This window comes from Pseudocercospora fijiensis, assembly GCF_000340215.1.
Source record: "Pseudocercospora fijiensis CIRAD86 unplaced genomic scaffold MYCFIscaffold_9, whole genome shotgun sequence".
NCBI classification, from domain to species: Eukaryota; Fungi; Ascomycota; class Dothideomycetes; order Mycosphaerellales; family Mycosphaerellaceae; genus Pseudocercospora; species Pseudocercospora fijiensis.
In genome coordinates, this window is record NW_006921540.1 from 2,748,025 (window position 1) to 2,774,500 (window position 26,476).

Sequence of the window (26,476 nt, forward strand, 5' to 3'; positions counted from 1 at the left end):
TTCCAAGCTGCGTTGGCGCTCCATCTGAGCAGGATTGCGCCGACTTGGTGGCGCTGTGCTGGCTCAGTAGGTAGGGTATCACCGGCCGGAGCACGCAATTGGCGACAGCATGTCTGTAACACTCGTCACCACCCATGGCCCGATCAAGCTGGAGCTGTTCTGCCAGGCTTGTCCAAAGACCACATACAACTTTCTCGCTCTGTGTGCGAGCGGAGCATACGACGACTCTCCCTTCCACAGACTGATCCCGAACTTCATGGTACAAGGAGGATCGCCAGCGTCGGGCACTACCAAAGTATCGGAATCCATATGGGGCGGCTTTTTCGAAGACGAGATCAAGCCCAGTTTCCGACATAATGCGCGGGGAATTCTGAGCATGGCCAACAAGGGCGCGGCGACCAACGGCAGCCAGTTCTTCATTACATTTGCAGCGGCATCGCATCTTGACGGCAAGAACACTGTTTTCGGAAGAGTGCTGGAAGGGTGGGATACTTTGGACAAGATGGAGGATGTGAAGGTGGACAAGAAGAGTCGACCAGAAGAGAAGATCAAGCTTGAGCGAGTCCAGATTCATGCCAACCCGCTTGCTGATGAGCGATGAGGATTTGTTGGGAGCAGTATGTGATATTGTGACATCGGCCTCCGTGCACCGGTATCGAGCGATGACAGCTGCAGCAGGAGACATGTGCTAGCACGTCCGGGCTTGGTGGCTTCTTCTGCTACTGGACTCCGGCGGAATGCTCCCCTTCGAACACTGCGGCGGGGCGGCGGCGGGCAGGTGCGATGTGGCGCTGTCCAGATAGGATGTTGAGGTAGGACGCGTGGCGATGAGCGTCAAGCGTGAGAGAGGGCATGAAGAGAAGTATGGATGATGATTTTCTCGATTCACTCTCTCTGTCGCGCTTGCCTCACTTTTACCTTTACCTGCATGTGAAAGTCGTCGCCTGATCGCGAAAGCTGGCACGTGCCAAGCGACCGTTCACTTTCAACGGCTCTTGGTTATGAACGCAGACTTTTCGTTTCTTCCGCACTGACCAACATCACGACAACGCCACCGCGACACCTGCATATTCGGTGCGACATCCGAGAAGTCTAGGCTTACGTCTCGCGCGACTACCCTGCTCGAGGCAGGAACACTTCCAGATGAGTGATCTCTGCCACAATTGCGGCGACTGCCACCTCGGCGCAATACCGTCGCCATGTGCGCAGACCATGAACAATTGCGGCATCTGCGGGTATTGGGGCCATACGTACAACTTCTGCCCGATGGGAGTTCACAAGATGGAGCCCGGCTATCTGGTGAGAATGCGTCGCGCCTTCCCCAGCACTCGAGACTGACACGATGACATAAATAGTACTGGATGCTGTGCCACAACTGCGACAAGTGGCACCTCCCGACTCCTTGTCCCGAGCCATTCCGACAATGTGGCCGCTGCGGGAATATGGGCCATCTTGACTACTTCTGCGCGACAGATCCGAAGCCACGACCTCCGCCTGGCCAGAAAGCAGTCGCTGGCAATACCACAGCCGCCGACAAGCCATGCTCGCAGCCTCATTTCCCTCCAGGCATGCAGTTCCCCGTCACGGACGTGAAGTACTGCAATCCGCGTAAGTCCCGGACAGCGTCATGCTCGACCACTGCTGACTGATTGCAGACTTCATTGCCACCCTTCAGGTCAAGGCCGTCACCGACGCCATGGCCATGCTGAATTCTGGTTTGCCCATGCAGCACGTCATCAGTCATTTTTGGCCGCCCGGCACTCGACCGGCTCTCCAGACAGCTCGCGTGCTTGCTCCAGCTCAGACAGCCAGCGTGCCATCTGCTCCGATGCCTGTGGCTGGACCACCAGCTCAACTGCCGCAGCCAGGACAGTTACAGCACCACCATACCATGCCACAGAAGAGCGTCGAGGTCATTGACATGGGCAGTCCGGACTCAGAGCCAGCTGCCAAGCGCCGTCGCAACTCCGCCTTCGAAGCACACAGCCAAGGCGAACCACCAGTGCAGGAAGGAGCGATGGAGCAGAGCCCGAACGCCGATCATAACCAGATCATTGCCGTCTCGACCGCTGTCAGCCCTGAGACACTTCCTGCTGAAGCTCCTACCGAGACTGCACCTCAAAGCAGTTCATCTAAGAAGGGCGCCGTTTCGAGGCGCAAGGCTTCTGGTGGCACTCGCTGCAGCGCCTGTGTTCGTCAGCACAAGAAATGCAAGCACAATGGCAACGGGGGCCAGCAGTCTCGCGAGCAGAGTGCCAGCGCTCCTGATCTCACCCAAACCGAGGGACAAGTCTTCCGCGCGCAGGCTTCGGCAGGCGTGCAAGCTCCTGGCCAGTTCTCTGCTAACAGCAACGACGATGTCTTCGGCGGCAATCACCAGATGATCGGCTTCAACCTTGATCAGCGGTATTCAGGCGGTATGGGACACATCCAGCCACTCCAGCCGCATGAGCAGGCCGAGTTGCACAAGCTTCTAGCTCCTTCTGAGGTGGCTGAAAATACCACACCAGCTGCTGCTCAGAGCTACGAGGTCTTCCGCACCGGCCAGGATGGTCAAACAGGCTGGGCTGGTGGCCCAGTGCAGAAGCACATGGAAATCCCGCAGACCGAGAATGTCGAGGCTGGCAAGACGACGAATCCTGCCCCAAAGAAGCGCGGAGGTGCTCGGAAGAAGACTTGAGTACGAGGACGATATCAAAGATGAATAGTGGCTTCTCTGCTTCGTGCTTTGCTTACTGTGTATCATTAGCGTATACTCATGTTGCTTCAAGCTCACCGCCCAATCACGGGGCGAGAGAAGAGCTTACATCAATCAATCAGTAATCATCTGGCTGCTATAGACAGCGCAGAAGTCGTTGCTGCCAATGAGAGTAATTTAAGTTACACCTTCTTACAACATCTGTGCTGCCATTCTTACAGGTCTGCCGAATTACAGTGCATATCATCTGCTCATATCAAATCCTCCACCGCCGCAGGTTAGAGTCGCGACCTCACGGAGAATCAACTCATTTACCACTCTGTTCACAAACGTCTAATAGCACTGATTATCAGAGAGTCAGGCCCGGATATCAGACGCCACCAGCAGCTTTGAGCTGTGCAACACCAACTCTGAGCCATGGCCACCCCCACCTACGTGCCCGTTATCACGACTCAAGACAATCAAACCTCTCACCCTCATCCAGAAGTAACCTGGTAAGTCCCACCCAGGCCATTCAGCGGATTGCTCAAAGAGAGTCTCGCGGACTCCCTTCATCGACCAATCGAAGATCAATGGTAATCACTGACTGCATGCTTCTTGAGAGCATCTCGTACTTAGCAAAGTCAAGAAATCCTCTGAAAGCTGCATTTTCTAGCATCGTTTTTTTTTCCTCGAGAAAACTCCCCCCGAACCGCTGTAGGATGAATCGAGAGGTGACCAACGTAAAGCTATTTCGTGACAGGTACATCACCATTACATGTAAAGCCCGCGGTCACTCACCTGAGCAGCATCTTAGAACTATCTCTCGCTCCCTGAAATCCTTACGAGCAAGCATCGCCAAAATCTGACGTGAAAGACTCAGTGCTGCCCTTGGGCTCTCCTGGTGGCGAGCGTTGCGTTAGAGCAAAGCTAGCAATTGTTAACCTCCCTATTCCTTGCGTAACAGTCCGCCGGCATCAAAAGAAATTGGCACGCCCTCGTGCCGTCGTCTCAATCTAGCTCTGCGCTCGCTGAAATATTGGCATGGTCCTGTTGTAACCCGAGGACCTTAGTACTTATCTTGCCATGGAGCCGTCTCTGCGTAATGTGAAGCTACTGGGCATGCTTGACTGGCTCGCTCGCAAGAACCTCTCCACTCGCTCTTTCTCTGCTTGCACATCAGCAGAATCGGACAAAGATCGAGAGGCCTGAAGACTTGCCTGACAATTGAGCTGCTCGCTCGCAACTTTCCAGCCATTCAGGTGAGCAGCATTTGTCCACCTTGATATTCACACAAGCAATTTCCGAGCTGATGTCCACCATAGCGGCTCTTGGATAAGATACAATGAGCAGAGATTGTGCCTCGTCGCGGAGTTGAGGGATGAAATCGCGCAATATGAGTACAATTGTTTCTCAAAACGCTACAAACCCAAACGCCCAAATCACTCAGAATGCCTGCCCCTCACTTCTGCGGTAAGCCGCTCGCGAGATTGATGGTATCTTAATGCCCCAGTCGTCCTTTCATCAAATGCCCAGCCCAAAAACCAAACTCGGAAACAAACACTAAAAACGCCGCAAAATGGTCTTCTATGCATTCTCTCCCTTGACCTGGCCGCCCTCCAAGGTCGCCTCAATGCGCTGGTAGAGGTCGGAGACGTTCTTCGTGCTGCGGCGCTTGGCCTTTGGTGGCGCGACCTCATCATCAGCCTTGCGCTTCTTCTCTCCAAGCACCTTCTTGTACTCGAAGCCGACCTCCTTAGCGCGCTCATCGTTCTCGAGCTCTCTCTTGGTTTTGCCCCAATTGCCCTTGAAGTTAGAGATCTTGCGCTGAATAGCGCTGCTGGTGGTCGACACAAGCTCATCGAATCGCTGCAGGCGGACGACATCGAAACGGATGACGGCGTAGAGAGCGATGGCCTCGGCAATCCTTTCGACGTGAGTGGAGCACTTCTCGATGTAGTCGCTACGGTGGTAGCGGAGACGCTTGACGCCGATCTCGTGCGCTTCGATGATGTTCTTGAGAAGGACCCAGCAGGAAGCTTCGATCTGCTCAGGTGAGAACTTGTTCATCTTCTCCATGTGCGCTTCTTGGTATGAGATCCACTGTTCTTGGTCAGCGTCGGACAGTTGGTGGTACTCTGGCACATCGCCGTAAGGAAGGTCGAATGCAGCTACGAGCTTCTCAACATGCTCGGCTGGGTTGTTCTTGATGTGGTGCCAGTCGTCGCCACCAATGTTCAAGCGGCTGCGGTTGTAGGCTTTGGCCTCAGCATCTGCAAAGCCGTTGTAGATGAGTCTAGATGAGCCGCGAGGAGGTGAGATCTCATGGACATGCTCTAGAGGTGGTGTCCGCGAGGCCGAAGATGAGGGTGGCGTGAAGTTCTTCTGCACTGGACGTCGAGCACGTGGCTGCGCAATCTTACGCTTGTTCGCAGAGGAAGGCAATGGCTGATGGGTGTCAATGGCAACAGGCTCACCATGCTCCGTCTCGGATGAGCCTGGCGCATATGAAGTACTGGAGTCGAAACCGTGGATGTGAAGTGATGACGGCGAAGAGCGGGTGAAGTCGCGGGGCAGCTGATGGTAGTCGAAGGGAATGAAGTTGCCCTCTTCTGGGTCGCCGAAGTGTGTGTTGAGGTCTGAGGGGGGAGTACCGTATGGTGGTGTGCCGTTGACACCGGTGTAGCTTGCATAGGACGGCACATGCATGTCATCGAGCTGGCTGGCCGGATGCTGCTGGTAGCTGTCGTCATCTTTTTGGTGAGTATAGACGGTGCTATTGAGTGGGAGAGGTTGATAGAGGTTCATGCCACCGCTGACTGATGGCATGTAGTGACGTGTGGTGCCGGTGCCCATGGAACCGGTTTGGTTCTGAGCTGGTGCGCCAGGCTGAGCGTCAATGGTAGTATAGCCGTAGCTGTTGCGAGTAGCAGTGAATGGTGAGGTAGGGTTGCCTATGTAGGAGTAGCCCATTGATGGCGCGATGTTTGTGTTGGTGCCCAAGCCCGCGGCTGGGTCTTGGTGGCTATTTTCAGGCTGCATGCTGGCAGCAGTGTGGTCTGGCAAGAAATAGTCTGGACGGAGGCGGCTGGATGAGGCGCTAGTCATGGCTGATGCTGGATCTGGCTCAAGGGTAGGCAGCTTTTGTCTTGCGTGCTCGCTCGTCGTGTCTGGGATTTAAGTCTGAGTCGAGGTAAGTAGTGAGGCTGGAGGGAGGCTTTGTGTTGTTTTGGTCTTGAAGCTTCGAGTCTCGTCAATGTGCGCTGCAAGTCTCGGGCTTTCCCGTGCAGAGGTGGATTTTCGCTGGAACTTCGATGTCGCTGTCGACGATGTGTTGAGTCAAGGTCGTCGAAGCAGATTGCTTTTATACCCGAGGTAGACATTCTTCTGACCATTGCGCGACAATGGAGAAGCCGCTCGCCATTGTTTTTGCTGCTGTCAGTGCCCCCAACAATAGGACAAGGTGGCTGGGAAGAAGGTGAGGTTTCGCCAGGACCGTGCTCACAATGACGGCCGCAGCTTCAACAATGCGATGAAGACAGAATTGGTGTTGACCGAAGTGCTAGCGCTGGCGGGAGAGGTGGTTCAGATGTAGAGAGGACGGACTGACTTGCAGCAGGTTGAGCAATTGCAACGCGGGCGGGCGGTCGACTTCACTCACCTGTCGGATGCAGCCGAGCTGCCCGCGGGCGTTTCAAGTAGTACAAGCTGACTGAGGAGAGGTCTTGCCCATTCATTTGGCCAGTCGCTGGATCCTCACCACATCCTGGTCTCCTTGCGACAGCGAGCGTGGCCACCAAGCACGAGTATCATAATCCTCGCCAGCCACAGGTCATGAATGGCATGCGGGCAGCCGTCTGCTCTACCTACGATATTGCCATGTCAGCATCTTTCACACAGCGTCACAGCGATTCTGCCGTCACCGTTATTGGTCATGTCCCGATGCTGCAAAGCACATGGTCTTTCTGCTCTCCCTCCTCGAGCTGCGGTAGCCATCTTGCCGCCGAGTTCCTGGAATTCAACGATCAGATGGGTCGAGTAGCCATTTCCTGTCAGCATCATCAGGATTCGGAAGGAGGTATCCATGGACCAGACATTTTCTACACTGCAAATTATTCCTCGGTTTGGTGATGTCTCAAATCATCGTAGCATTGCCTCGATGTCTCAAAAGGTCAATCGGCATCGAATTGACATTCTTGGGCTCTCAGATGAATACCGAGGTCTTTGCTTTGAAAGTCTTTCCAGATTGGCAATCGATGTCACGGACATGCGAGCAGATTTCGTGAGCGAAGATGTACGAAACTGATCGTGGAATGATGGCCGTGGGCAGTGGTGCTGGACCTTGCGCTGAGTGTATCATCCGTATGGCTCTCTCAAGCGCAGCTGTACCAGGCCCGATGGAGCAATGGATTTACGCTCTGCCATGTGCCTGTGGCGGTCCAAAATAATGTTGTTGTGAAAGAGGAGGAAGTTGAACATTCATCGGTCCATGGAGCGGTATTAATCTTCCGGTGGCGGACCTCAAAGCAAGATCAGATAAATGCTTATCAGATGGTCTATACTAAGTTCAGGCAAGCTTTGATGCAGCTCCGATCCTTCTCTCCCCCAACCCTTTCCCTCGCCACTTCCCCGAGCCCCAGCTACCCGCCCGAGCCCCAGTAGATATACCAATATAGAATCGGCCTGAATGAGATTACGTGGCGTTTCCACCTATTATATATTATATCCATTCTTGGTTGGTAGCGCGGAGCGCGTCACCTAGGAGGCTAGGAAGTGGCGCCTACACTACTAGTACTAGTAGCAACAACAACAATAATAGTCGCTTATATAGCTAACAGGACGGCCACTTCACTACTAGGTGCTGTAACAACAGCACTATCAGTTCACTTAGCAGTAGTATTATATACAGTAGTAGGCTAGTTAGCAAATAAGGGACCAATATAAGCTAGCATATATAGCATTACGTGGCTATAAGGCTGCAGGTCGTAATCTATTTAGACCTGAGTAGATAGCAACTAACAATACCTTGAATTTTGCTATACTACTGGTTTGCTAACAAACTTTGGCTTTATTGCTAGCAGCAGTATAGAAGTGGTTGCCCGGTCGGTAGTGGTTGCGGGGATCCGGAAATCGCTTCCCTACGCGATTTTGTTAGGAACAGCGGATTCCATAATCCACTGTATTACTGGGGCTCGGGCGGGTAGCTGGGGCTCGGGGAAGTGGCGAGGAACCCTTTCTCCTCCAGCCCGACTGTGAGTGCAAGAGGTATAGGAGCCAAGGCACGGCCAAGCATGCGCGCCCGAGCGATGGCAACGTATCCCTCCACCAATAATATAATCTCTCTGTGAAGGTCTCCAGCACAGGTAGGTCTCGGAACTTATTCACACACTAAGAAATGGTCAAATTCTACGACTCCATTTGCGAGGACCACCAAGAATGGGCATTAAGCCAGTCCGTATTCTTCATTGCATCTGCACCGTCAACAGGCAGGCACGTCAATCTGTCGCCAAAAGGCCAGCCGGCTGCGACGTTGACCATTTTCCATGGCAATCTCGTGGGATACATGGACGCGACAGGCTCCGGCATTGAGACAGTCAGCCATATCTACGAGAACGGACGAGCAACGATCATGTTCTGCAGCTTCGAGAAGGCGCCACGTATCATGAGATGGTTCTGCACTGGCAGGGTGGTCGAGACCGATCATGCGGACTATCCGATGTGGACGGACCAAATGGGAAAGAAGGAGTATCCCTCTATGAGAGCAATCATTTTGCTTCATGTCTGGAAAGGTCGGTCGCAATGCTTCGTCTTCCATTGCCTTGGCTCATCGGCTGATCTGTAAGCACAGTGCAGACATCTTGCGGCTTTGCCGTACCCCTCCTAACATCCATCCACGATCCCGAGAAAGGCACACGTGGCTCGTTTCAGGAGCGCAAGACGCTTGAGAACTTCGCGATCAGGAGCATTCCGTATCCTGTTGAGATGGGCCAATACCGGGTGAAGCACAACGCGAGAAGTCTAGATGGACTACCGGGCTTGAGAAAAGCAATGAAGACCAAAGGCGAGAACATACTTGTGCAGAAACTGTTGTGGAGGGCAAAGCAGGCATTCGGACATTGGGACTCGATGCTGGTTGGAGCTCTGCTCGCTCTGGCCCTCGTAGCGCTCTACCAAGCCCTTTCGACATTGCGGATACAATAAATTGCCGTGGTCGTCGGCTTCTCTACTTGAGTACTGGCGGCTTTAGTCCGCTTTCCACCACAAGTTGCGACTGCCTGCTGCTAAGAACATGTCTGGCACAGCATACTGGGCACTGTGGGCAGCCTCTCCAGGGCACCATTTGCTCTTTTGCAATGATTAATCACGTCACGTGCTCCCTTCAGCACTCCTCGGTTATCTCCACACGCACTCCTCATCTCGCTTTCAAGCCTGCATGGCTAGTGCCGAGGGTCTGAAGTTCTTTGGCTGCAATCAAAATGTCCTGATCAAGCATCAAACTTTGTTCCGAGCAGCACTGTATAGGTGGGTGCTTATGGATAGAGAAGCTCCGTGCTTGGGCAGTCCTCTAGAATACTCCATCATGGCTGCAGATCCAACTAGGCCGGTTCGCATTGCAGGTATTACAATCGCTATCAATACAGCAGCTCGGAGATGACTGACTTTTATAGGGGCATCTGGCTCTGCAAGTGACCGCCGACATGCAATGGCCCAACTAGCTGCAAACCATCCCGCCGATCCTATAGATGTGATCATTGGAGACTGGATGAGCGAAGCCAACATGAGTCTGTCTCCCCGATGCTTGCCATTTCAACCAACTTCTAACAAGTGGTTATTGTAGCCATTCGTGGCGTCATGAAGACAGATCGTCAAGCGCAGCTAGCAAAAGAGCCTCATCGCCCTACCAACACTCTAGACTTGGGCACTGGAGAAGCATACGAGCCAACTTTTCTGGAAGCTCTGGAGCCTGCACTCGTCAACATTGCGAAGTACAAGATCAAGCTTGCTGTCAATGCTGGAGCATCCGACACCAAAGCTCTACACAACATCGTAACCAAAATGGTAAAGTCGAAAAGTTTGAATCTGAAGGTCGCATGGGTGAGTGGAGACGAAGTCTTCGAGGCAGTACAGAAGGCGCGCAAGCAAGGCACAAGGTTTGAAAACATCTGCACGGGAGAGCTGCTTGCAGACTGGAAATTTGAACCTCTCTACGCGCAGTGTTATTTAGGCGGAATAGGCATCGCGGCTGCCTTTGCAAACGGGGCTGATATTGTGGTCTGCGGTAGAGTGGCAGATGCGAGCCCTGTTATCGGCGCCGCATACTGGTGGCACGGGTGGAGCAGAGATCAGCTGCATGAGCTGGCAAATGCATTCGTTGCTGGCCACATGATTGAGTGTAGCAACTACGTTTGTGGTAAGTCTATAGAGTGGGCAAGTTCGTTCCAATAGAGACGCTGACGTCTCGAAAGGTGGTAACTTCACCGGCTTCAAAAGTCTGGAGAGCAAAGGCTGGCACGACATTGGTTATCCAATTGCAGAAATATCAAGATCGGGACAGGTCATCATCACCAAAGCCAAAGGTTCTGGAGGCGAAGTCAGTTCACAGACGTGCTCCTCGCAACTCCTTTATGAGATCCAGGGCCCATGGTACTTCAACTCAGATGTCACCGCGGTACTGGACGAGCTCTGGTTCGAGCAGATCGGAACAGATCGTGTAGCTTTGCGAGGCGTCAAGGGTGATCTGCCTCCGCCTACCACAAAAGTCGGCATCACCGCAAAAGGCGGATATCAAGCGGAGGTGCACTGGTTCATATGCGGCCTTGACATTGCAGAAAAAGCCCGAATGCTAGAGGCGCAGATACGACATGAGCTGAGGCCATACTCTGACAAATTCAGCAAGCTCGAATTCACGGTCAATGGCAGCGCTGCTGAAGACCCAAGCAACCAAAATGCCGCCACTGTCGATTTCCGGGTCTTTGTTCAAGCTCCAAATGAGCAGGATATCATGCCGGCCAAGTTCTTGAGGCCTGCCATTGACCCAATCATGGAAGGCTATCCCGGTGCAACTTTCCATCTCGATTTGCGACAGGGCTTTCCCAAACCGATCCACGAGTACTATGTCACACTGCTGCCGCAGGCAGATGTTGATCACAAGGTGCATCTATGGGATGGCAAGACCATCGATATCCCGCCCCCTGCGCACACCAAGACGTATCCAGCCCAGCAACCCAGCGAGGCCGCCGCACGCAACGTAAAGTCTACAGACTTCGGATCAACGACAAGAGGACCTCTGGGCTGGATCGTCCACGCCAGAAGCGGCGACAAGGGCTCAAACGCCAACGTCGGCTTCTGGGTACGACATCGAGATGAATGGGAATGGTTGAGGTCTTTGCTGTCTATCGAGACGATCAAGAGACTTCTGGCCGATGAATACAAGGGCAAGAAAATCGTGAGTCCTCCTCCGTACATTTGTTTTATCAAGCTGACAGTTGCTGTTTGCAGGATCGCTTCGAGCTCCCAAATCTCTATGGCGTACATTTTCTGCTTCACGATCATCTCGATCGAGGGGTCAGTTGCTCGTCGTCTTGTGACTTTTTGGGGAAGAATGTGGCGGAGTATTTGAGGGCGAAATATGTTGATTTACCGACGAAATTTTTGAATCGTGGGAAGTTGTAGAGGGATTTCTTCAAAGAGAACGAGGAGGAAGGATTTCGAGGGACTGCTTTCATTCGTGCTTTTGGAATATTGCTGCTCCGTGGAAATGCGACTCGCTGCTGATTGCTGATCTCCGTCACGCCGAATTTTGAAGCGGACTTGACTCTCTGGACTGAGTGAGCATGGAAAAGCTTCGTCCTTGTCTTGCGAATGGCTTTATGTTATCCGAGCGAAGCGAAGTAAACAGGCATAAGCCGAAGCATTCGAGGAGCTTGCGACGAGGATGCGAAGGTGTTGTCTGTTTACGAGCTGAGTGGAAGAACAGTCAGAATTTGTGTACTCAGGCAGGAATTTGGATATTACGTGCAGAGTGTTCGCCGGGGGTTCAGTTTGAAGATGCGCTTATACAAATCCAGGCTCGGCTTCTGATTGGAAGAAATTAAAATGTCCCCCCCCCCCCACGTGACTGTGGCCTTATCGCCTTATAGCTTCGCTTTGGCACTGCAACAACGACTCGGAGATGTGGCAATAGCGACAGCGATATTGCGACAATGCGACACGATAACAAGCTGCTGAGCAACAAATTCTGACAGTTCTTCCACTCAGGTCTCGCTTCGCTCGGCAACCCTCAGGCAGCACCTGCCTGTACGGTACTTTATGTGTTTTACAGTCAGGCTTCTACGGTACATGAAAGCTGTGGTGAGGATGGGTTGTGGCTGTATGCGGGAGTGCTTACGGGGGGCTATATGTATAAGCTGCCGAGGTAATCCAATTACCGGTTGCATATGCTAGTGTACGGACATTTTTGCGTATCGAGGGATAAACGCCAAGTTTTCTACAAATGGAATAAAGCAAGCTGCCCTAAGGATACTATGTATAGTAAAAGCCCGCATAAGAAAGTAAAAAGGTAGACGATAGTTCTATAGAGCTTTCGCAATATTTCTATAGCACAGCCATTTGAATCCCCGAAACTCTCTACCTGCGCCACACCGGCAACAACAAAATATACTTTGGTTGAAAACTCTCCAGCATTGCAATGAAACGCGCGTCCACCAGGGGAGAGCCTGTGCGATGATGAGAGGAGTCAGCAAATATTTGACACATGGCTTCTCATCAAAAGTGGTGCGTCAGAGTCGGTCATCAGACGCATAATCATTTGCCTATACGACATAGCCACAACAACATACGCCCTTCCATGCCTACTACACTGCGATTAAGCGAGATGGCGGACGGGGGTAATCCCCGTAAACGGCAGCTAGCTTGAAAGCGTTAGACGTGAACTTTTTAAAGGTACGGATAATTCCTTTGGGCAGTACGCTAGCTTTGACCAGTTAGATCCCGTTTTCAGGGATTACCGCCGTCCGCCATCTCGCTAAATCGCGGTGTACTATACATAAAACCCAAAGGATGCAAGAATGATTTTAACCTCCCATGAACCTTCTGCTGCTTGCGTCATTATTATTTTCTACGAGTTTCTATGATGTTGTTCCAAAAGATCTTGTCTTCGGCAGTCAGGACTGCAATTATTGCCGCCGAAAGCGTGCACGGGCATACCTTCAAAGCACTCGTCTATCGCGGACCAGCGGCTTGCGACGGATGCCCGGAAGCGGTGGCCCAGCTTTTGAAGTCGACGCCGGGGATGAAGATCGATGTTACATATGTCGGACCTGATGAGGAGGTGAAATTGAACGCGGAGGCTTTGGAAGGCGTGGATGTTTACGTTCAGCCGGGCGGTGGAGGTAAGTTATTAAAGCACGCGGCAAAGTCATCCATGAAGTAGACGTCTGATTGATGTTTGAGAATTGCAGATGATGTCGACGAGACTTGGAAAACAGACATGAAACAATACTACACGGAAATCCGCCACTTTGTGGAGAACGGAGGGCGATATCTTGGATTTTGTCTCGGGGCGTATCTCGCTGGGCACACGCCTGGGTTCGATCTTCTGAACAAGGGGGATGATGTGAATACTGAAACCGAAAGGAAAGGTTCCCAGGTCACGAACACAAATGATACGATTATTCAAGTCGATTGGACGTTCGCTTCTGGGAAGGTCGAGATGAAGCGCTGGCTGTATTTCCAAGATGGAGCTGTGATGGTCTTGGGTAAGAACTCTGACGCCAAGGTTCTGGGGAGGTATTCGAGTAATGGTGATCCGGCTGCGACGTTGAATCAGTTCGGTGATGGGTGGGTTGGACTGGTCGGACCACATCCTGAGGCTGATAAAAGTTGGTGTAAGTGCGGCCCATTTGTCTCGTCTAAGCTCGTGTGCGGATATGCTGACGGAAGGTGTAGACGCCGACGAAGACTTTGTGAATCCTGATGGGATCAAGTTCGACATTGGTCATGATTTTGTTCAAACGGTCCTGAATGCTGGGCACAAACCTGAGACGTATGGTGCGTCGCCACATTATGACCTGGCACCAGCGCAGTCGTGTGGTGTGGGAAGAGAAGTTGAGCGTGGCATGTAGCCCGTCATGAGAACCTGCACACTCGGGCGTACCAACGATACCTTGCCATCTTTGGGATGGTGGTGTTGACCTCTGATAGGAAAAGGTCCGCGGCGAGATGAGATGCCGCAAACAGTCCGAGGCACGAGGAGAAGTCGCATAGCGAAGCTTTTTGTCTGGTGTGAAATGCGAATGACGGGAAGGCTTATTTGGCCCAGGCCAAAATACTGCGACGTGTCTATACCGCCCGTAATTTCAATGAACCTGGGTGAAAGCCTTTTGGCATTGATCGAGACACTGCATGTGTTCACTTCAGCCTTTGGCGGCGTGTATCTTGCCGCTGACGCATTGCACGTGACCACAGCCTTGCTTGTTGATACCCTTGCACTTCGCCTTCGTATCCTCGCCCCACTCACAGCTTATTCTGAGCTTCTTTCAACCTCTTACCTTCCTCCTTCAACTTTTCATCATCGTCTCTATCAAGAGGCACCTGCGGCATGAGAAAAAAGCACAAGCAAAATGCGAAGGCCGCCAAAGATGCTCCAATGAGGAAGATGATTCTAAAGCCGTCCCTGTACGCTGGAATGATGGTCTGACGTATCTGATCAGCTTCCGCCACCGAGCGATCGGCAAGGTATGCTTGGGGAGATTTCAGGAGCGCTGCTGTGTCTTCTGTGTCGAGATCCAGAGACCGAACGGCTGCACCAACGAGGTTGTTGAGAATGGTGCCGGCGACAGCTAAGCCGATGCTTCCAGCGAAGTTGCGAGTGAAGTTTCGGAAAGAGGTGACGACGGCCATGTCTTTGCGGTCGACTCCGGCTTGCACGGCAATCAAAGCTGGTTGCAAGGTGTTGCCGCATCCGACGCCAGTCAGGATGGCATATCCGGTCTGTTTTCCTAGACCATCGTTGACATCCAATGTTGAGTAAAGACCAAGCCCGAGAGCCCAGCAAGCCCACCCAAAGAGTATTGATTCACGATACCGCCCGGTCCAGTGTACGACAAGGCCAGAGATGGTGCTCGCGGCTGTTTGCAGGAGTGTGATCGGCAGAAGGAGTGCAGCAGAGCGTACTGCAGAGTAATTGTAGACGATGTGGTAGAATGATGGGATGTAGTACATCTGAACCAGAAAGTTCCAGCCATTGATCGCCATGGTAAGACAAGCTCCGTTGACAATCTTGGCTTTGAAGATGTGAAGAGGCACAAGAGGGTATTTTGGTCCCTTCCATTGCCAGACCACGAAGCCAACAGACGCGCACAACCCAACGACAAGCGTTGCGACGACGTGAGCAGAATTCCAAGGATATGCTGCACCGCCCCAAGTCAAAGCAAGGACAATGAGTGTGGCTCCGGCAAGCGCGAGTAGAGCGCCGAAGAAGTCGATTGCCTTGAGCTTCAGCATCCAATCTCCCTCGACTTTCTTCAGCGGCATCAAGAACACAGCACAAGCAGTCGCTAACACAGCCAGAGGCAGATTCAGTCGAAAGATCCACCTCCAGCCATTTGTAGACGAAGATGCCAAAGCGCCGCCGACGATTGGACCGATGCCATGGGCCAAGGCAACGACGCTGCCAAGAATGCCCTGGTATTTCCCTCGTTCGCGCAAAGGCACGACATCACTTACAATCATCTGCGCCACAGTCATAATGCCACCTCCGGCAATACCGGTTAAAGCGCGAAAGACGATCAGCTGAATCGAGGTGTTTGCGAGCGAAGCACCCAGGGAAGCTATGAAGAAGATGGCAAGACCGATGAGCAGGATGAGCTTGCGTGACCAGATGTCTGAAAGCCGGCCGTACAGGAGTTGGAAGCATGTGGAGGTGCTGTGGCAAAACATGTCAGCCCTGCACGTGGCTTTCTCTCGTTTCGTGGCTTCGTGCGCTACTCACACGAAATAGGCACCGGCGATCCATGCTTGCTCATCGCCCGCGTGCAGTGCGTTGCTAACGATTGTCAAACTGGCGGCGAGTGTCGTCTGGTCCATCAAAGCAAGAAAGTCGACCGTTGAGCATGCGAGGAAAATCTGCTCCAGGGTCAATTCCACGATGACGAATTGGAAGTAATCTACACATACGGTGATGATGGTTGATTTTGGCACGTAGTACGTCTGCTCGTTGAAATCATGATTGTTTGGCTTTTCGTCCTGGTGGTGCAGGTCAGATGTTGACAGTTCGGCTGCGCTGTCTTTCGACGGTAAGCCTTCTTCAGCCCGTGCTTCCTTGTCCATGGTCGTGCGAAGCAGCGAGTTGTATTGTGACGTGGAAGCTTCCAGAGTACAGACGAGGTTGCGATTTGCCGATGTCTCGTGTAGCGGCGTCAATGATGGTTTTTAGAAGGACATCACCAGGATGGGACTTCGAGTTTCTGCAAAGTGGATATCCAAGCGTGGCACGTAAGATCATCCGGAAGATCATGATCGCAGAGCGCTGCCGCCGATGTTCTGTGCTCCAATTTCGGCAATGTGTCGAAAACGACATTGATGTGCTCTGGGTCCAGCGCCCACGCCTCCTCCGTCATCACGGCCAAGTGCCCCCATCGGGGGTTTGAAATTACACGCCTGGCTGGCGATGTTTGCCTTCTCCGAGGTGCAGCCCGAAAGTGTTGCGCGTTCGTGCTCAAACTTGCTCATCACCGTCCCGGGCCCAGCCGCCGGTCAACTTGCGCAAAGGAAACGACTTCTCGCATTGTTTGCACAGGAGACGTCGAAGCCACTCACTTATTATTACGCCAAACACATCAAATATGCAGGCGCATGCAGCGTGAAAGCTTTCGTGCGTCTCACGTGCGGCCGGACATGGCTAAATGTAAGAAGATCCCGGTGGCAACGGTCTTACCATGTTGACCCGACCTAAAATCTGACCTTGACGATACACACAGCCTTGAGACGAAGCGAGGCAGTGAATTGTCGTGAACCCTTGCATCTGCGAGCCGGGGAGGCACCGTCGTGGCGACCACTGCAGCATCCACCGCTGTCGATAAGCGTGGGCCTTCTCAGCCTGGAGGCCATGCCATGCCATGCCAGGCCATGCCATGCCACGACATGTCTCGTCTCTCTCCTCTGCAGACTGACTGGGCCCACGCAGTTCATCAGAATGCTGTCTATAAATGACTCGCCCGACTTACCATCCATTTCTTCTGCAGCACTCACTCCTGTGCTCCACCACACTTTGCGCACACTTACCAATCGTCATGGCAAGCATCAATCCCCTCAATGTGTATACAGGCACCGACTCGTTGAAGAAATACTTCAATCCTGAATCAGCGCCACCGCTGCCACTGGTCGAGCTTCCTCCACACCTCAATCCATACTACGACCATGGCGTCCGAATTTACGCCAAGATGATGTCGTGTCATCCTGCGAACAACGTCAAGTCAATGCCGGCAATGAACTTGCTCCAGAAGGAGGTGCACCCAGACAAGACCAAGACGATTGTCGAGTACAGCAGTGGTAGCACCGTAATCTCAATGTCCATGGTTGCCAGGGTATTCCATGGCATCACAGACAGCCACGCATACCTCAGCAACAAGACCACCGAAGCAAAGCTACGTCTCATGCAATTCTTCGGATTGAAATTGACCCTGTTCGGCGGGCCCTCTCAGCCAGACCCTCGGGACGAACGTGGCGGCATTCAAAATGCGCGATTGCAAGCCGAGCGGTCGGAGTCGACAATCAACCCGAATCAGTACGAGAACGATGCCAACTGGCAGTCGCACGTGAAGTGGACTGGACCACAAATCCTACAACAGTTGCCGCACATCAGTATCATCTGTGCTGGAATGGGTACGTCTGGGACAATGACGGGATTAGGCACATTCTTCAAACGGAGTAAACCAAGCGTCTTCCGTCTTGGTGTATGCACAGCAGCCGGTGATCGTGTGCCTGGTCCGAGATCATATGCTCTATTGGCGCCCGTCGAATTCCCTTGGAAGCAAGCAGTTGACCATGTAGAGCATGTGGGCTCCTTCGACTCTTTCTCATTATCCCTGCAGCTCTGCCGAAACGGACTGGTGTGCGGGCCTTCCTCTGGCTTCAACTTGCAAGGTCTCTTCAATCTTCTAGAGAAGCGCAAGCAAGAGAGCACACTCACACGACTTCGGAGCGACGATGGTCTAGTCCATGCGGTGTTCCTCTGCTGTGACCTGCCTTACCAATACCTCGGAGAATACTTCGATAAGCTTGGACAGGAAGCATTCCCGCCGATCACCAACGAGTACCTCACCAAGGTCGACAAGTACCGGTACGATGAAGCATGGGAGCTTTCGCCGTCTACCGCTCTGCCATTACGAGACGAACTTGTTCTTGATCTTCGCCGGCTAGCAGATTTCCGAGAATTTCATTTCCCCTCCTCGCTTCATGTCCCGTTGGACACTCTCGACAGCTCAAGCCCAAGCCCTTTTTACGCACCGGAGACTTTATCCAGGCAGTGGACAGAGCTTGAATCTCTATTCAGCCAATCGTTCTTGCAGTCCCAATTTGCAGGTCGAAAGCTGCTTTGTCTTTGCTATGACGGCGACACATCCCGGGTTGCAACGAGCATATTGAGAGCCAAAGGCTTTGAGGCTGCTAGTGTGAAAGGTGGTTTTCGCGCCCTGATCGAGACACATCCATCGCTCAGTGGCCTTCAGGTTGTGGCAGAGAGAAAGAACAATTCGGTTGTTCTGACCATAACCGAGAAGAGAGCCGGTTCGCCTGCATTTACCACAACGGACAAGAGGGCCGATTCTCTGATGGACGAGTGGAGCGACAGAGCCCTGACTGATAGTGATGACAGCGACAAGAAGAGCGAAGGATCTCTCGAGAGCGATTCAGAATGATTATCTTTCCAGCGCGACCACGGACCTTTGCTCCTGGTCGCCGAAAGTTTGGTTTTCCCATGCATGGCAGCTTCTGATACCCAGTTTTGAATGTAACATTCGTGGTCCATCACATCAATACTCTTTCAAATGCCATTCTCAGGCCTCGTTCGACGAGCCACGATTCGAGGGCTTTCATGTCTCCGCGATTCGATCTTTCTCCTCTCTTCTCCAGCTGATCTGTGATTTCTTGCATTCCTTCGAAAGCTCTCACAACATCTTGAGTCTCACGGTGTCGCTCCGAGACCTTTTTGTGCTGACTGGGAATGTCGCCCCATGACTCCGTCTTGATAAACTTCATGTAGTCATCAATGTCTTGTGCACCGCCTTCGAGGCAGAGAATTCCCGGCTTTCCTGCAAGCAGAAAGCCAGAAAGTCCATAGCTGGGCCCGTACTTCACTATATCATCTCTTTTCTCGCGTGTGCCAATGGATGGGAAGTAGAACCAGACTCGCACGATCGGCTGCGAAGATGCCTTCGTTATGGAAATGCTCGACTCCTGGCGTAATGTGAGATAGTCGCTCGCCTGCTCTCTGACATGCTCGATGGCAGACAAGGCATCCTCCTGTGGCATGCCATTTATGACCTGGGCGAGCTCCGCCTTCGTCAGCCAATCTGGTTGTCGGACTCTAATTTTTAGCGGTGGAGCTTCTGGAGCTGTGTTGTCTCGTGTCAGTGGTACTTGGATGTACATAGAGATAGACCTCGCCTCCCCGACCTCACGCAAAACTTGCAGGGCGAGTGTGAACGAAACAGCTTCCGGAACCCTTGCCGGCTTCGCAGCCTCAACGCCCTCACACCATTGTCTCAAACTCGAGATCAATTGCTGGTTCTGCTCGTCTGTACTGAGTTCGTCTTGCTCAGGAAACATCGCCCGCAGAAGGTCGATTTGATCCAGCTGGTAGGCCAGCAGATCGCAAGGTAGATGCTCCACCGCCATTGTCTTCGACGCGACGAGAACACAGGGTAGAGCTTAATGCCCTTGGATATGCCTCGGAGCCACTCGTCTCCCGATCCTACTTTGCTCGAAGCCCTTGCTGCATGCGGGGACTTGTCGTTTGGAGTGTTGGTTGGGGGCGAAGGGATGTTCCAAGGTGGTGGGAAGACTAGATTGTGTCCTTATCAATCGCCCAACAGGCGTACATCTCCAGTTTCCGGTCTATTATAAGTCTGAGAGCCGTGTCAACTACACGCGATGTGTATGTGTATCCCCTAAACGAACTCCAGGGTTAAGTCCGTAGAACCCACACCCCTGCTATCCCCTTGGAGGGTTCTATAGTAGATGCTAAATTCAGTGTGGCCGCATACAAAACTGCATCGCCCCTCGAACAGCGATCGTGTCCGATTGGGTCTCGGATTTAGCCGTAGTGGAGCTCAAGGTTAAGAAGCCGATACCTTTACGAGTCGTCGCTAGTAAAGGTTTTGCAGCAAACCTTAGTAAGTAAAGGTCTATAAGAAGGTATAGAAGAAGCTATATAATAGAAGCGCTAAGTACGCTATCGAGACAGGTATATAGACTATATAGACTATAGATTAAGACCTTCTAATAACTAATTAGCTACTAACTAAGTCTCGCCTATCTCGTATATACTATCGACTAAGGCGCTATAAGCTTAGTAAAGAGACACTTTAGGCACTTATCGAGCCGCTAAGTCTACTTAAGAAGTAGTTTAATATTAGTCTACTTACTACAAAGGTAAACCTCCTTATAGAGGTAGTAAGGGACTTAAGGGTAGACGTAAACCTTCTACTAAAGAAGGAGGTTATAGAGTCGTAGGTAGCTACTTAGTCCGCTAAAGAAGAAGGCTCTCGAAGTAAGGTAATAGTCGTTAAGAGGGCGGAGTTTAAGGCACTATAGCGCTAGGTTACTTACCTCCGTAAGACAATTGCTGCAATCGTAAAGCAGTAGTATACCTTAAGTATAGTCTCTAAGTCTAATATAGAAGTAATAGCGACTATTATTAATCGCTAGCGGCGCTCGAAGGGTTATTAGGTTATAGTCTTAAGCTCTCGAAGAAGGACTATAGATTAGCCTTGTTATACTATATTACGTCGTATAGGTTATAAAGCGCTATAGGGCTACAATATAAGTACGCTATTATAGTCTAGTACTCTTGTATGCGTCCGAGAGGCTAGTATTTAAGACCCTAAGCGGTCCTTACGTACTTATAGAGATAGTAACGTTATGTTAGTAGAATAGACTATCGCTAGTAGATAGCGTTACTACCGCGAGCGAGTCGATATATATCTTCGGCTATAGGTAGACTATCTCCTTTCCTAATCTAATAGCGCCGAGATCTTCTACTTCTACTATTATAGGTATAACCTAAGACAAAGCGACTACTAGTACGAGGAGGTAGTAGAGTTAGCGTACGAAGAGCCCTCGTAGCGGCCTCCGCTACCTCTGCCTAGTTAAGCTCTTATTAACTAAGTTAAACTATTTGCTATACTAGTGCTATACAGAAGTCGCGTTAGTAAGTAAACTATTAGTCCTTAGTCTACTTCTTATTACCTCGAAGAAGGATAAAGGAGTTAATAACCGCTACGTCTAGTAGGAAGTAGAATAATAGGTACTATCCCTTCCTCGATTTATATTAGGTTAAGCAATAATAGCGTAGCTAGTTATAAATGTTAATACTACCTATATAGTTATTATATAAAGTAGCAACCTCCGGAAGGTCCTTCTCTTCCTTACCGTCTATCTTCTAGTAGACTCGTACGTACTTATCGATATAGGCGTTGTTACTAGCTCGAGGGCATACCCGAAGCCGTCGTATTCGCTCGAAAGGCCGGCATCCCGTCGTAAGGAACTATACGAGGTTTCTATCCTACTAGATTACTACTACTACGTTATAAATTGCCTTATAAAGTAGTATATCGTAGGGAAACCGTATTATCTTGCGATTAAGGCCTAGGTAGGTTGAATTCTTCCTTATACTATCCTTTTTTAATATACCTAGCTTCTCGAAGGTTTTGCCTCGCTACGGCTACGAAAGTAACCTAGAACGTATAGTTCTAGTCGCCGCAATGCCGAGGTGTCGTAGGATTGCAAATAATAGTATATTATTAAATAGGTTGTCTATATAGATATAGTAGAAGTATTATAGGAAGGGAAGTTATAAAATTAGTCGAAGGACCGCTTACCTAAGCGAGCTTAGCTTTACGCTAAGCGAGACGGTAGGCGATACGATTAGGCTTTCGGTTGCTTCGGATAAGCGGTCCGCGCGGACCGCTCTTATATAACACTCCTTCCTTACATCCCTTATTAAATATAGACCTATATTCTAACTATATCTAATACTACTAGGACTACGGCTCTTACGCTTATAGCGCTTCTTATTACTCTCCTTCTACCGCTCCTTCTTCTCGGCGTCTATAAGAACCTCTAGAGTTACTACCGGGTACTAAGAGACTATAGAAGCTACTAAGTCTAGATTATCTTCCTCCTATTTAAATGCCTTCCGTAGGCTCGAGAATAAGAAGGAATATAGGTACCCGCCCTCGTATAGGTATAGGATATAATATCTAATAGGTATTAGCTTGCCTCGTATTATAATAACATGCCTAGATTTACTAGTAAACCGGACTATGCTCTTATTAATAGATACGTTAGTACTAGGTACGACAACCTCGCGGAATTTGCTATGTAGAATGTTAGTAAGAGGCAGTATCTACGTCTAGGTAGGTAGGCCTCTTCCGCTTAACGAGAGCGCGTTACTCTAGTACTATAAAGTAGCCTTAATCTATTTAAATCGCTACTCGCTTATATATTTAGCGATACTATATCTCGGCTAGTATCTATCTTCGCGCTAGTAGTCGCTCTTATCGTCTATTTAGATTATAGATATATATATAATTAAGCCTACGAAGATCCGCATTATTAGCTTATCTACTAGCTTCTATAAACGACTAGAGATATATATCTTATTGTCCTTCTTAAAACCTAGCTTGTCTCTTATATACTTATTAGTATAGTCGACTAATCGGTCTATAACCTCTTTAGTCTAGAATAGCGAGAAGAAGCTATATTAGACGTTATTAATAGCCTCGAGATCGCCTTATAAGTAGGCTAGCAAGTTAACCTGTCGCTAGTAAGAGATGCTACGTAACGGCTTATAACGACCCTTATTTATATCTCCGTCGGCTAGATAATACAATCTACCTACTCTACTATCTACCCCTATATCTTCGACCTCGTTATCTCCTTCTATAACTACTAAATCCTCGTCGTCTACGCCGCTTAGTATTAGCTCTCTAGCTTTCTCGAAGATAGGCTCTCTTCCTTTAGTTAGCTAATTAGTATTTATCTTATCGTTGTCTATTAAACTAGCGCCTATATCTAGCTACTAGTTATTAGCGTCGTCGTTATATCTATCTTCTACGAAGGCCTAGAAGGTCGCTATTGCTATAATTATATGCTTCTTAGCGACTTAGAGTTTAGAAATATAAAGGCAATTAAGTTAGTATAGTTAACCGATAGCGGCGACAAGAGCTAAGCGCTTAAAGAGGCTTAACGTATATATAACTAAGTCTAATTAAGGCCTGTTTATTTACCTGCAGAGCGGCTTCTATATGCTAACTATATGGACACTGTAGGGGTTGATCCCTGTTTAACCGATGAACGCCGACAGCCAACGAGTTATTACAGGGGATGCTGGTATGGTTTGGAAGAGCGAGGGAGTTACTGTGGCAACTGGGAACTGCCGTCCGAGCTCCGCTGAAAATCTCCTTCGCCTCGCCTCCCTCCACGAGTGCCATCACTTCCATCCCAGATGGGTCCACAACAATCGGACGCCTCTGCTTGGTCAGATTCGCGCATGTGAGAGCGACGTGGCAATCCGAACTTCGTATGTCGGAGCCAAAGAAGCGAATCAATATGCAGCTGTCCTCCCTGTCTTCGCGGAATAGGGCCGTTGGAGAATTCCGGTAAACTTTGACATTGTCCAATTGCAAGTCCAATGTGCCTTGTAAAGCGAGCACGTGGGAATGGGCTATTCGGCCTGCTCAAAACTCTACCCTCGGAATTGGCCATATTATATTGCATATGCCGGTTGATTAGGGTAGCAGGTTGGTTTAGCCTTTCTTCAAGCTCAAGCATATAGCTTTGAAATGGCTCGACGTTCTCCATCGTGCGCTATTAATAACGAGCGTCAGATGCTGCACTTCTACCAGGCTCGAATACTGGTGTTCTCAAATCTGAGTGCCCACGACCGATCTTAGGATTTCGCGATCAAGCCTTTGCCAACTAATTGAGTCTCGAGAGCCGGACATGTCAGCTTCGTGTACCGCAGAATGAGCCAGTATGGACTTATCAACTGTTTCCATCAACTACCTCGCGCGAACGCTCCTTCACAAACTGGCTGGAGGAGAGGTTTTGGATGATGAGACGAGGCAGCTCATACAGGAGGTCATCGCGGACGATATCGAAGCATTATCGACTCAGTCCGAATCTAACGAAGAGCTTGCAGAAAAGCAGCGACGCATCGCAATGGGTATTCTGACGGCATATCGATGCTTCAATGTTGAAGATGCCATGCAGATGGACAAGATCTTCGAGCATCGAACTTCAGACTGCGTCCAAGTAACACTTCCGAGAAGCGCTGGAATGCCCGATAGGAACAACAAGCAGTACCGAAAGTATTTGCAAGACCTGGTCTTGAATGATCTGGCACCATTCCGAGGCGAAGTAAGCACAGACTCAAAAGCGGATGTTGAATTCCCAGAACGAGAGATGATACTGACCTGATACGTTATCCTAGATCGACATCGTGCAGCCTATTGTCAATGATATCAATGCTCGGGTAGTCGTCGCGAAGGTACATGGGCAAGTACACGCAGAAGGACGTCTACCTACCCATGACCACTCAGTCTGGTTTCTATATTTCACAGAGGATCGACACCAAGTGTGGAAAATAGAGGTGTGGGTTGACTCCCAACAGGCTCACGTATTGCGAGAGAAATTGGCTGAATGGCGCGAGAAGAACACTGGCTCAAAATCTGGTTCAGGTATGCACATGGGAGCACAGAGTGAGAGGTCGAAGTGAAAGGTCACTGCAATGCGAGCTGGACCGGGCACCTAGGACTCAATGAGCTTGGTATCGAGACTATTTATCAGTGGCCATGACGATCCAAAAACAATATCAATAAGATCGAGCTCAAAGGCGACGCTAGGTCAAAGTTTCTGTCGATGTCCTATAAATTACATACATCTATCCCTTCCATACCCTCACATCTTACTCCTACAGATTCTCCTACTTTGCCGAAAGAGATCGATCAAGAGGTCCACGGCCTCTCTACAACAGCATGGCAGCCCGTGTTCCCGCCACAGCGCCAACCACATACAACATCGTCTTAACATAACTCATTCTAGTCCACTTCTTCAACAATTGTCTCGCCTCCAAAGTTTGTTCTACCTTCAACTGCAGTTCACGATCCTCACTGATCTGCAACAACCTCTTGACACTGCCCCACATCACCAACCCCGAATAAGGTATCGCAGCGAGCGTCGAGAGCGCCGCGATCAAATGTAATCTCTTGATCTGTTCTGACTTGGAACTATGCCATAAGATGGCTGATGCAGCGGAGGATACGAGTATTGTAGGAAACACTGTGTAGAAGCCCGATTTCGTGGTGCGTTTGAAGATTGGGGTTGATTGTTGGGGAGGTAGGTCTGCGATGTTGGAGATGATGTTTTGGGAGGTTGCGAAGGAGTAGCCGGCGAGGAAGATTGAGGTTGCGGGTGCGAGCCAGAGGGCGTGGTGCGTGAATGAAGATGAGGCCATGGTGAAAGGCGTGAATGTCATGCGGTTGTCGTAGAGGCTCAGGAGAGCTGAGCTGTATAGGAGCCGATGTGAGAGGTGGAAGCTACGGCACGTCATAGAGTGAGTTGGGACAGAAGTATAGAAACAGTCCCGCTCCACTTTGCACCACACTCTTAGACACAAACCAAGATTGAGAGCACTTGTCTGCAATTAAAGGGCGAACTTTCGGCATCCATGTCGCTCCTGAGCAATGTCATCATCTCTGCTTCCTCTCCGACAACTCCTTGGGAATAGCTCCTGCCTGCGTGGATGGAACCGGGGTCTTCGAAAGCTGCCAGTAATAGTGCTACCCAGCAGAGAGCAGAAAAATGCTTCTAGCATCGCTCAATCAGCATTGAAAAGAAAAGTCAATTTCTGGTCCGCAGCAGAGGTTGAAAAACTTCGTCAGCTCTCTGCCGAAGGAAAAAGCGTGAAAGACATAGCGTTGTCTCTAGGGCGCAGTGCCATAGCCGTAGTGACGAAGCGATATACTGACAAATCCGATGGGGACAAGATATCGGCTGGTTCTCTTGCCTCCCGGCCATACTGGACGGAGAGCGAGGTGTCGAAGCTTGTTGAAGCTAGGAAGCAGGGTCTTTCTTTCAAACAGATCGCCGAGATGCTTGGAAAGTCTTACGGTAGCACTGAACGTAAAATGTACAGTCCTGGTCTTCGGGTCAGTCGACCAGGTCGCCCAAGCTCTCCACAACCCAAGCGCGCCGTCACAAAGCGAAAACTTTGGACGTCGGAAGAAGTAGAACAGCTCGACCAACTCGTCCGGCAGAAAGCAAGCGTACGCGAAATCGCGACAGCGATGCGCAGGAGTCTGGGCAGTGTACGATGCCGCATGCATAAGGGCGGTTCTACTGTGAAGTCTTTTACGAAAGAGGAAGACGCGAAGCTGACATGGTTTCTGGAGAACGGGTCCAAGTGGCATGCCGTTCAGGCTTCGTTTCCCTCTCGGTCCCTCGGGTCACTGAGGTATCGTGCTGCTACACTTGGTCTCGCCAAGGGTAGGCTGGGGACAATTGCTTGGTCCGACG

General features: G+C 50.7%; 12 protein-coding genes across 12 annotated transcripts; 7 read left to right on the forward strand and 5 right to left on the reverse strand.

The window, feature by feature from the left end:
• Positions 1 to 109: 109 nt before the first annotated feature.
• MYCFIDRAFT_63548 (uncharacterized protein) lies at positions 110 to 601 on the forward strand (the record flags this gene model as incomplete). The annotated part of the gene is made up of 1 exon (XM_007932431.1): positions 110 to 601. The coding sequence occupies one exon, from the start codon at positions 110 to 112 to the stop codon at positions 599 to 601; it is 492 nt and encodes a 163-aa protein (XP_007930622.1).
• A 598-nt stretch (positions 602 to 1,199) lies between these two features.
• On the forward strand, positions 1,200 to 2,680 carry MYCFIDRAFT_78405 (uncharacterized protein; the record flags this gene model as incomplete). The annotated part of the gene is made up of 2 exons (XM_007932601.1): positions 1,200 to 1,299; positions 1,656 to 2,680. 2 exons carry the CDS (start codon positions 1,200 to 1,202, stop codon positions 2,678 to 2,680), a joined length of 1,125 nt encoding a protein of 374 aa, XP_007930792.1.
• An 839-nt stretch (positions 2,681 to 3,519) lies between these two features.
• Positions 3,520 to 5,719, reverse strand: MYCFIDRAFT_178818 (uncharacterized protein; the record flags this gene model as incomplete). Its single annotated transcript, XM_007932819.1, has 8 exons — positions 3,520 to 3,607; positions 3,643 to 3,708; positions 3,754 to 3,807; positions 3,835 to 3,892; positions 3,925 to 4,089; positions 4,144 to 4,195; positions 4,223 to 4,240; positions 4,286 to 5,719. The coding sequence occupies 8 exons, from the start codon at positions 5,717 to 5,719 to the stop codon at positions 3,520 to 3,522; spliced, it is 1,935 nt and encodes a 644-aa protein (XP_007931010.1).
• A 2,353-nt stretch (positions 5,720 to 8,072) lies between these two features.
• MYCFIDRAFT_50114 (uncharacterized protein) lies at positions 8,073 to 11,453 on the forward strand (the record flags this gene model as incomplete). The annotated part of the gene is made up of 7 exons (XM_007932379.1): positions 8,073 to 8,466; positions 8,526 to 8,766; positions 9,119 to 9,294; positions 9,346 to 9,459; positions 9,516 to 10,088; positions 10,144 to 11,123; positions 11,177 to 11,453. The coding sequence occupies 7 exons, from the start codon at positions 8,073 to 8,075 to the stop codon at positions 11,348 to 11,350; spliced, it is 2,652 nt and encodes an 883-aa protein (XP_007930570.1). The 3' UTR covers positions 11,351 to 11,453.
• Positions 11,454 to 12,738: 1,285 nt separating this feature from the next.
• Positions 12,739 to 13,810, forward strand: MYCFIDRAFT_205145 (uncharacterized protein; the record flags this gene model as incomplete). Its single annotated transcript, XM_007932820.1, has 4 exons — positions 12,739 to 13,068; positions 13,138 to 13,563; positions 13,625 to 13,726; positions 13,779 to 13,810. Exons 1-4 carry the CDS (start codon positions 12,807 to 12,809, stop codon positions 13,808 to 13,810), a joined length of 822 nt encoding a protein of 273 aa, XP_007931011.1. The 5' UTR covers positions 12,739 to 12,806.
• Positions 13,811 to 13,990: 180 nt separating this feature from the next.
• MYCFIDRAFT_50120 (uncharacterized protein) lies at positions 13,991 to 16,204 on the reverse strand. The gene is made up of 3 exons (XM_007932380.1): positions 15,854 to 16,204; positions 15,669 to 15,802; positions 13,991 to 15,602 (listed from the first exon to the last, which is right to left on the reverse strand). Exons 1-3 carry the CDS (start codon positions 16,004 to 16,006, stop codon positions 14,192 to 14,194), a joined length of 1,698 nt encoding a protein of 565 aa, XP_007930571.1. The 5' UTR covers positions 16,007 to 16,204; the 3' UTR covers positions 13,991 to 14,191.
• A 762-nt stretch (positions 16,205 to 16,966) lies between these two features.
• MYCFIDRAFT_157469 (uncharacterized protein) lies at positions 16,967 to 19,573 on the reverse strand (the record flags this gene model as incomplete). Its single annotated transcript, XM_007932821.1, has 2 exons — positions 16,967 to 17,150; positions 17,515 to 19,573. One exon carries the CDS (start codon positions 19,571 to 19,573, stop codon positions 18,704 to 18,706), a length of 870 nt encoding a protein of 289 aa, XP_007931012.1. The 3' UTR covers positions 16,967 to 17,150; positions 17,515 to 18,703.
• On the forward strand, positions 16,969 to 18,761 carry MYCFIDRAFT_157466 (uncharacterized protein; the record flags this gene model as incomplete). Its single annotated transcript, XM_007932822.1, has 1 exon — positions 16,969 to 18,761. One exon carries the CDS (start codon positions 16,969 to 16,971, stop codon positions 18,592 to 18,594), a length of 1,626 nt encoding a protein of 541 aa, XP_007931013.1. The 3' UTR covers positions 18,595 to 18,761.
• A 3,643-nt stretch (positions 19,574 to 23,216) lies between the features above and the next one.
• Positions 23,217 to 24,379, forward strand: MYCFIDRAFT_178823 (uncharacterized protein; the record flags this gene model as incomplete). Its single annotated transcript, XM_007932823.1, has 7 exons — positions 23,217 to 23,319; positions 23,346 to 23,545; positions 23,588 to 23,683; positions 23,711 to 23,762; positions 23,806 to 23,833; positions 23,888 to 23,904; positions 23,931 to 24,379. 7 exons carry the CDS (start codon positions 23,217 to 23,219, stop codon positions 24,377 to 24,379), a joined length of 945 nt encoding a protein of 314 aa, XP_007931014.1.
• A 74-nt stretch (positions 24,380 to 24,453) lies between these two features.
• On the forward strand, positions 24,454 to 24,757 carry MYCFIDRAFT_178824 (uncharacterized protein; the record flags this gene model as incomplete). The annotated part of the gene is made up of 3 exons (XM_007932824.1): positions 24,454 to 24,505; positions 24,538 to 24,673; positions 24,697 to 24,757. The coding sequence occupies 3 exons, from the start codon at positions 24,454 to 24,456 to the stop codon at positions 24,755 to 24,757; spliced, it is 249 nt and encodes an 82-aa protein (XP_007931015.1).
• A 31-nt stretch (positions 24,758 to 24,788) lies between these two features.
• On the reverse strand, positions 24,789 to 25,654 carry MYCFIDRAFT_178825 (uncharacterized protein; the record flags this gene model as incomplete). Its single annotated transcript, XM_007932825.1, has 6 exons — positions 24,789 to 24,800; positions 24,841 to 24,887; positions 24,920 to 24,926; positions 24,960 to 25,547; positions 25,580 to 25,593; positions 25,618 to 25,654. The coding sequence occupies 6 exons, from the start codon at positions 25,652 to 25,654 to the stop codon at positions 24,789 to 24,791; spliced, it is 705 nt and encodes a 234-aa protein (XP_007931016.1).
• Positions 25,610 to 26,367, reverse strand: MYCFIDRAFT_212461 (uncharacterized protein). Its single transcript, XM_007932826.1, has one exon. The coding sequence runs from the start codon at positions 26,284 to 26,286 to the stop codon at positions 25,885 to 25,887; it is 402 nt and encodes a 133-aa protein (XP_007931017.1). The 5' UTR covers positions 26,287 to 26,367; the 3' UTR covers positions 25,610 to 25,884.
• Positions 26,368 to 26,476: the final 109 nt, after the last annotated feature.

Excerpts from the sequence above, each read along its gene's own strand:
- MYCFIDRAFT_212461 (XM_007932826.1), bottom strand. The coding sequence starts at position 26,286 with ATGCATGCGGCATCGTACACTGCCCAGACTCCTGCGCATCGCTGTCGC.
- MYCFIDRAFT_50120 (XM_007932380.1), bottom strand. The coding sequence starts at position 16,006 with ATGGACAAGGAAGCACGGGCTGAAGAAGGCTTACCGTCGAAAGACAGC. Across the intron at positions 15,803-15,853 it reads CAAAATCAACCATCATCACC|ATTTTCCTCGCATGCTCAAC; the intron begins GTATGTGTAGAT and ends ACCCTGGAGCAG. Across the intron at positions 15,603-15,668 it reads ATCGCCGGTGCCTATTTCGT|CACCTCCACATGCTTCCAAC; the intron begins GTGAGTAGCGCA and ends GTTTTGCCACAG.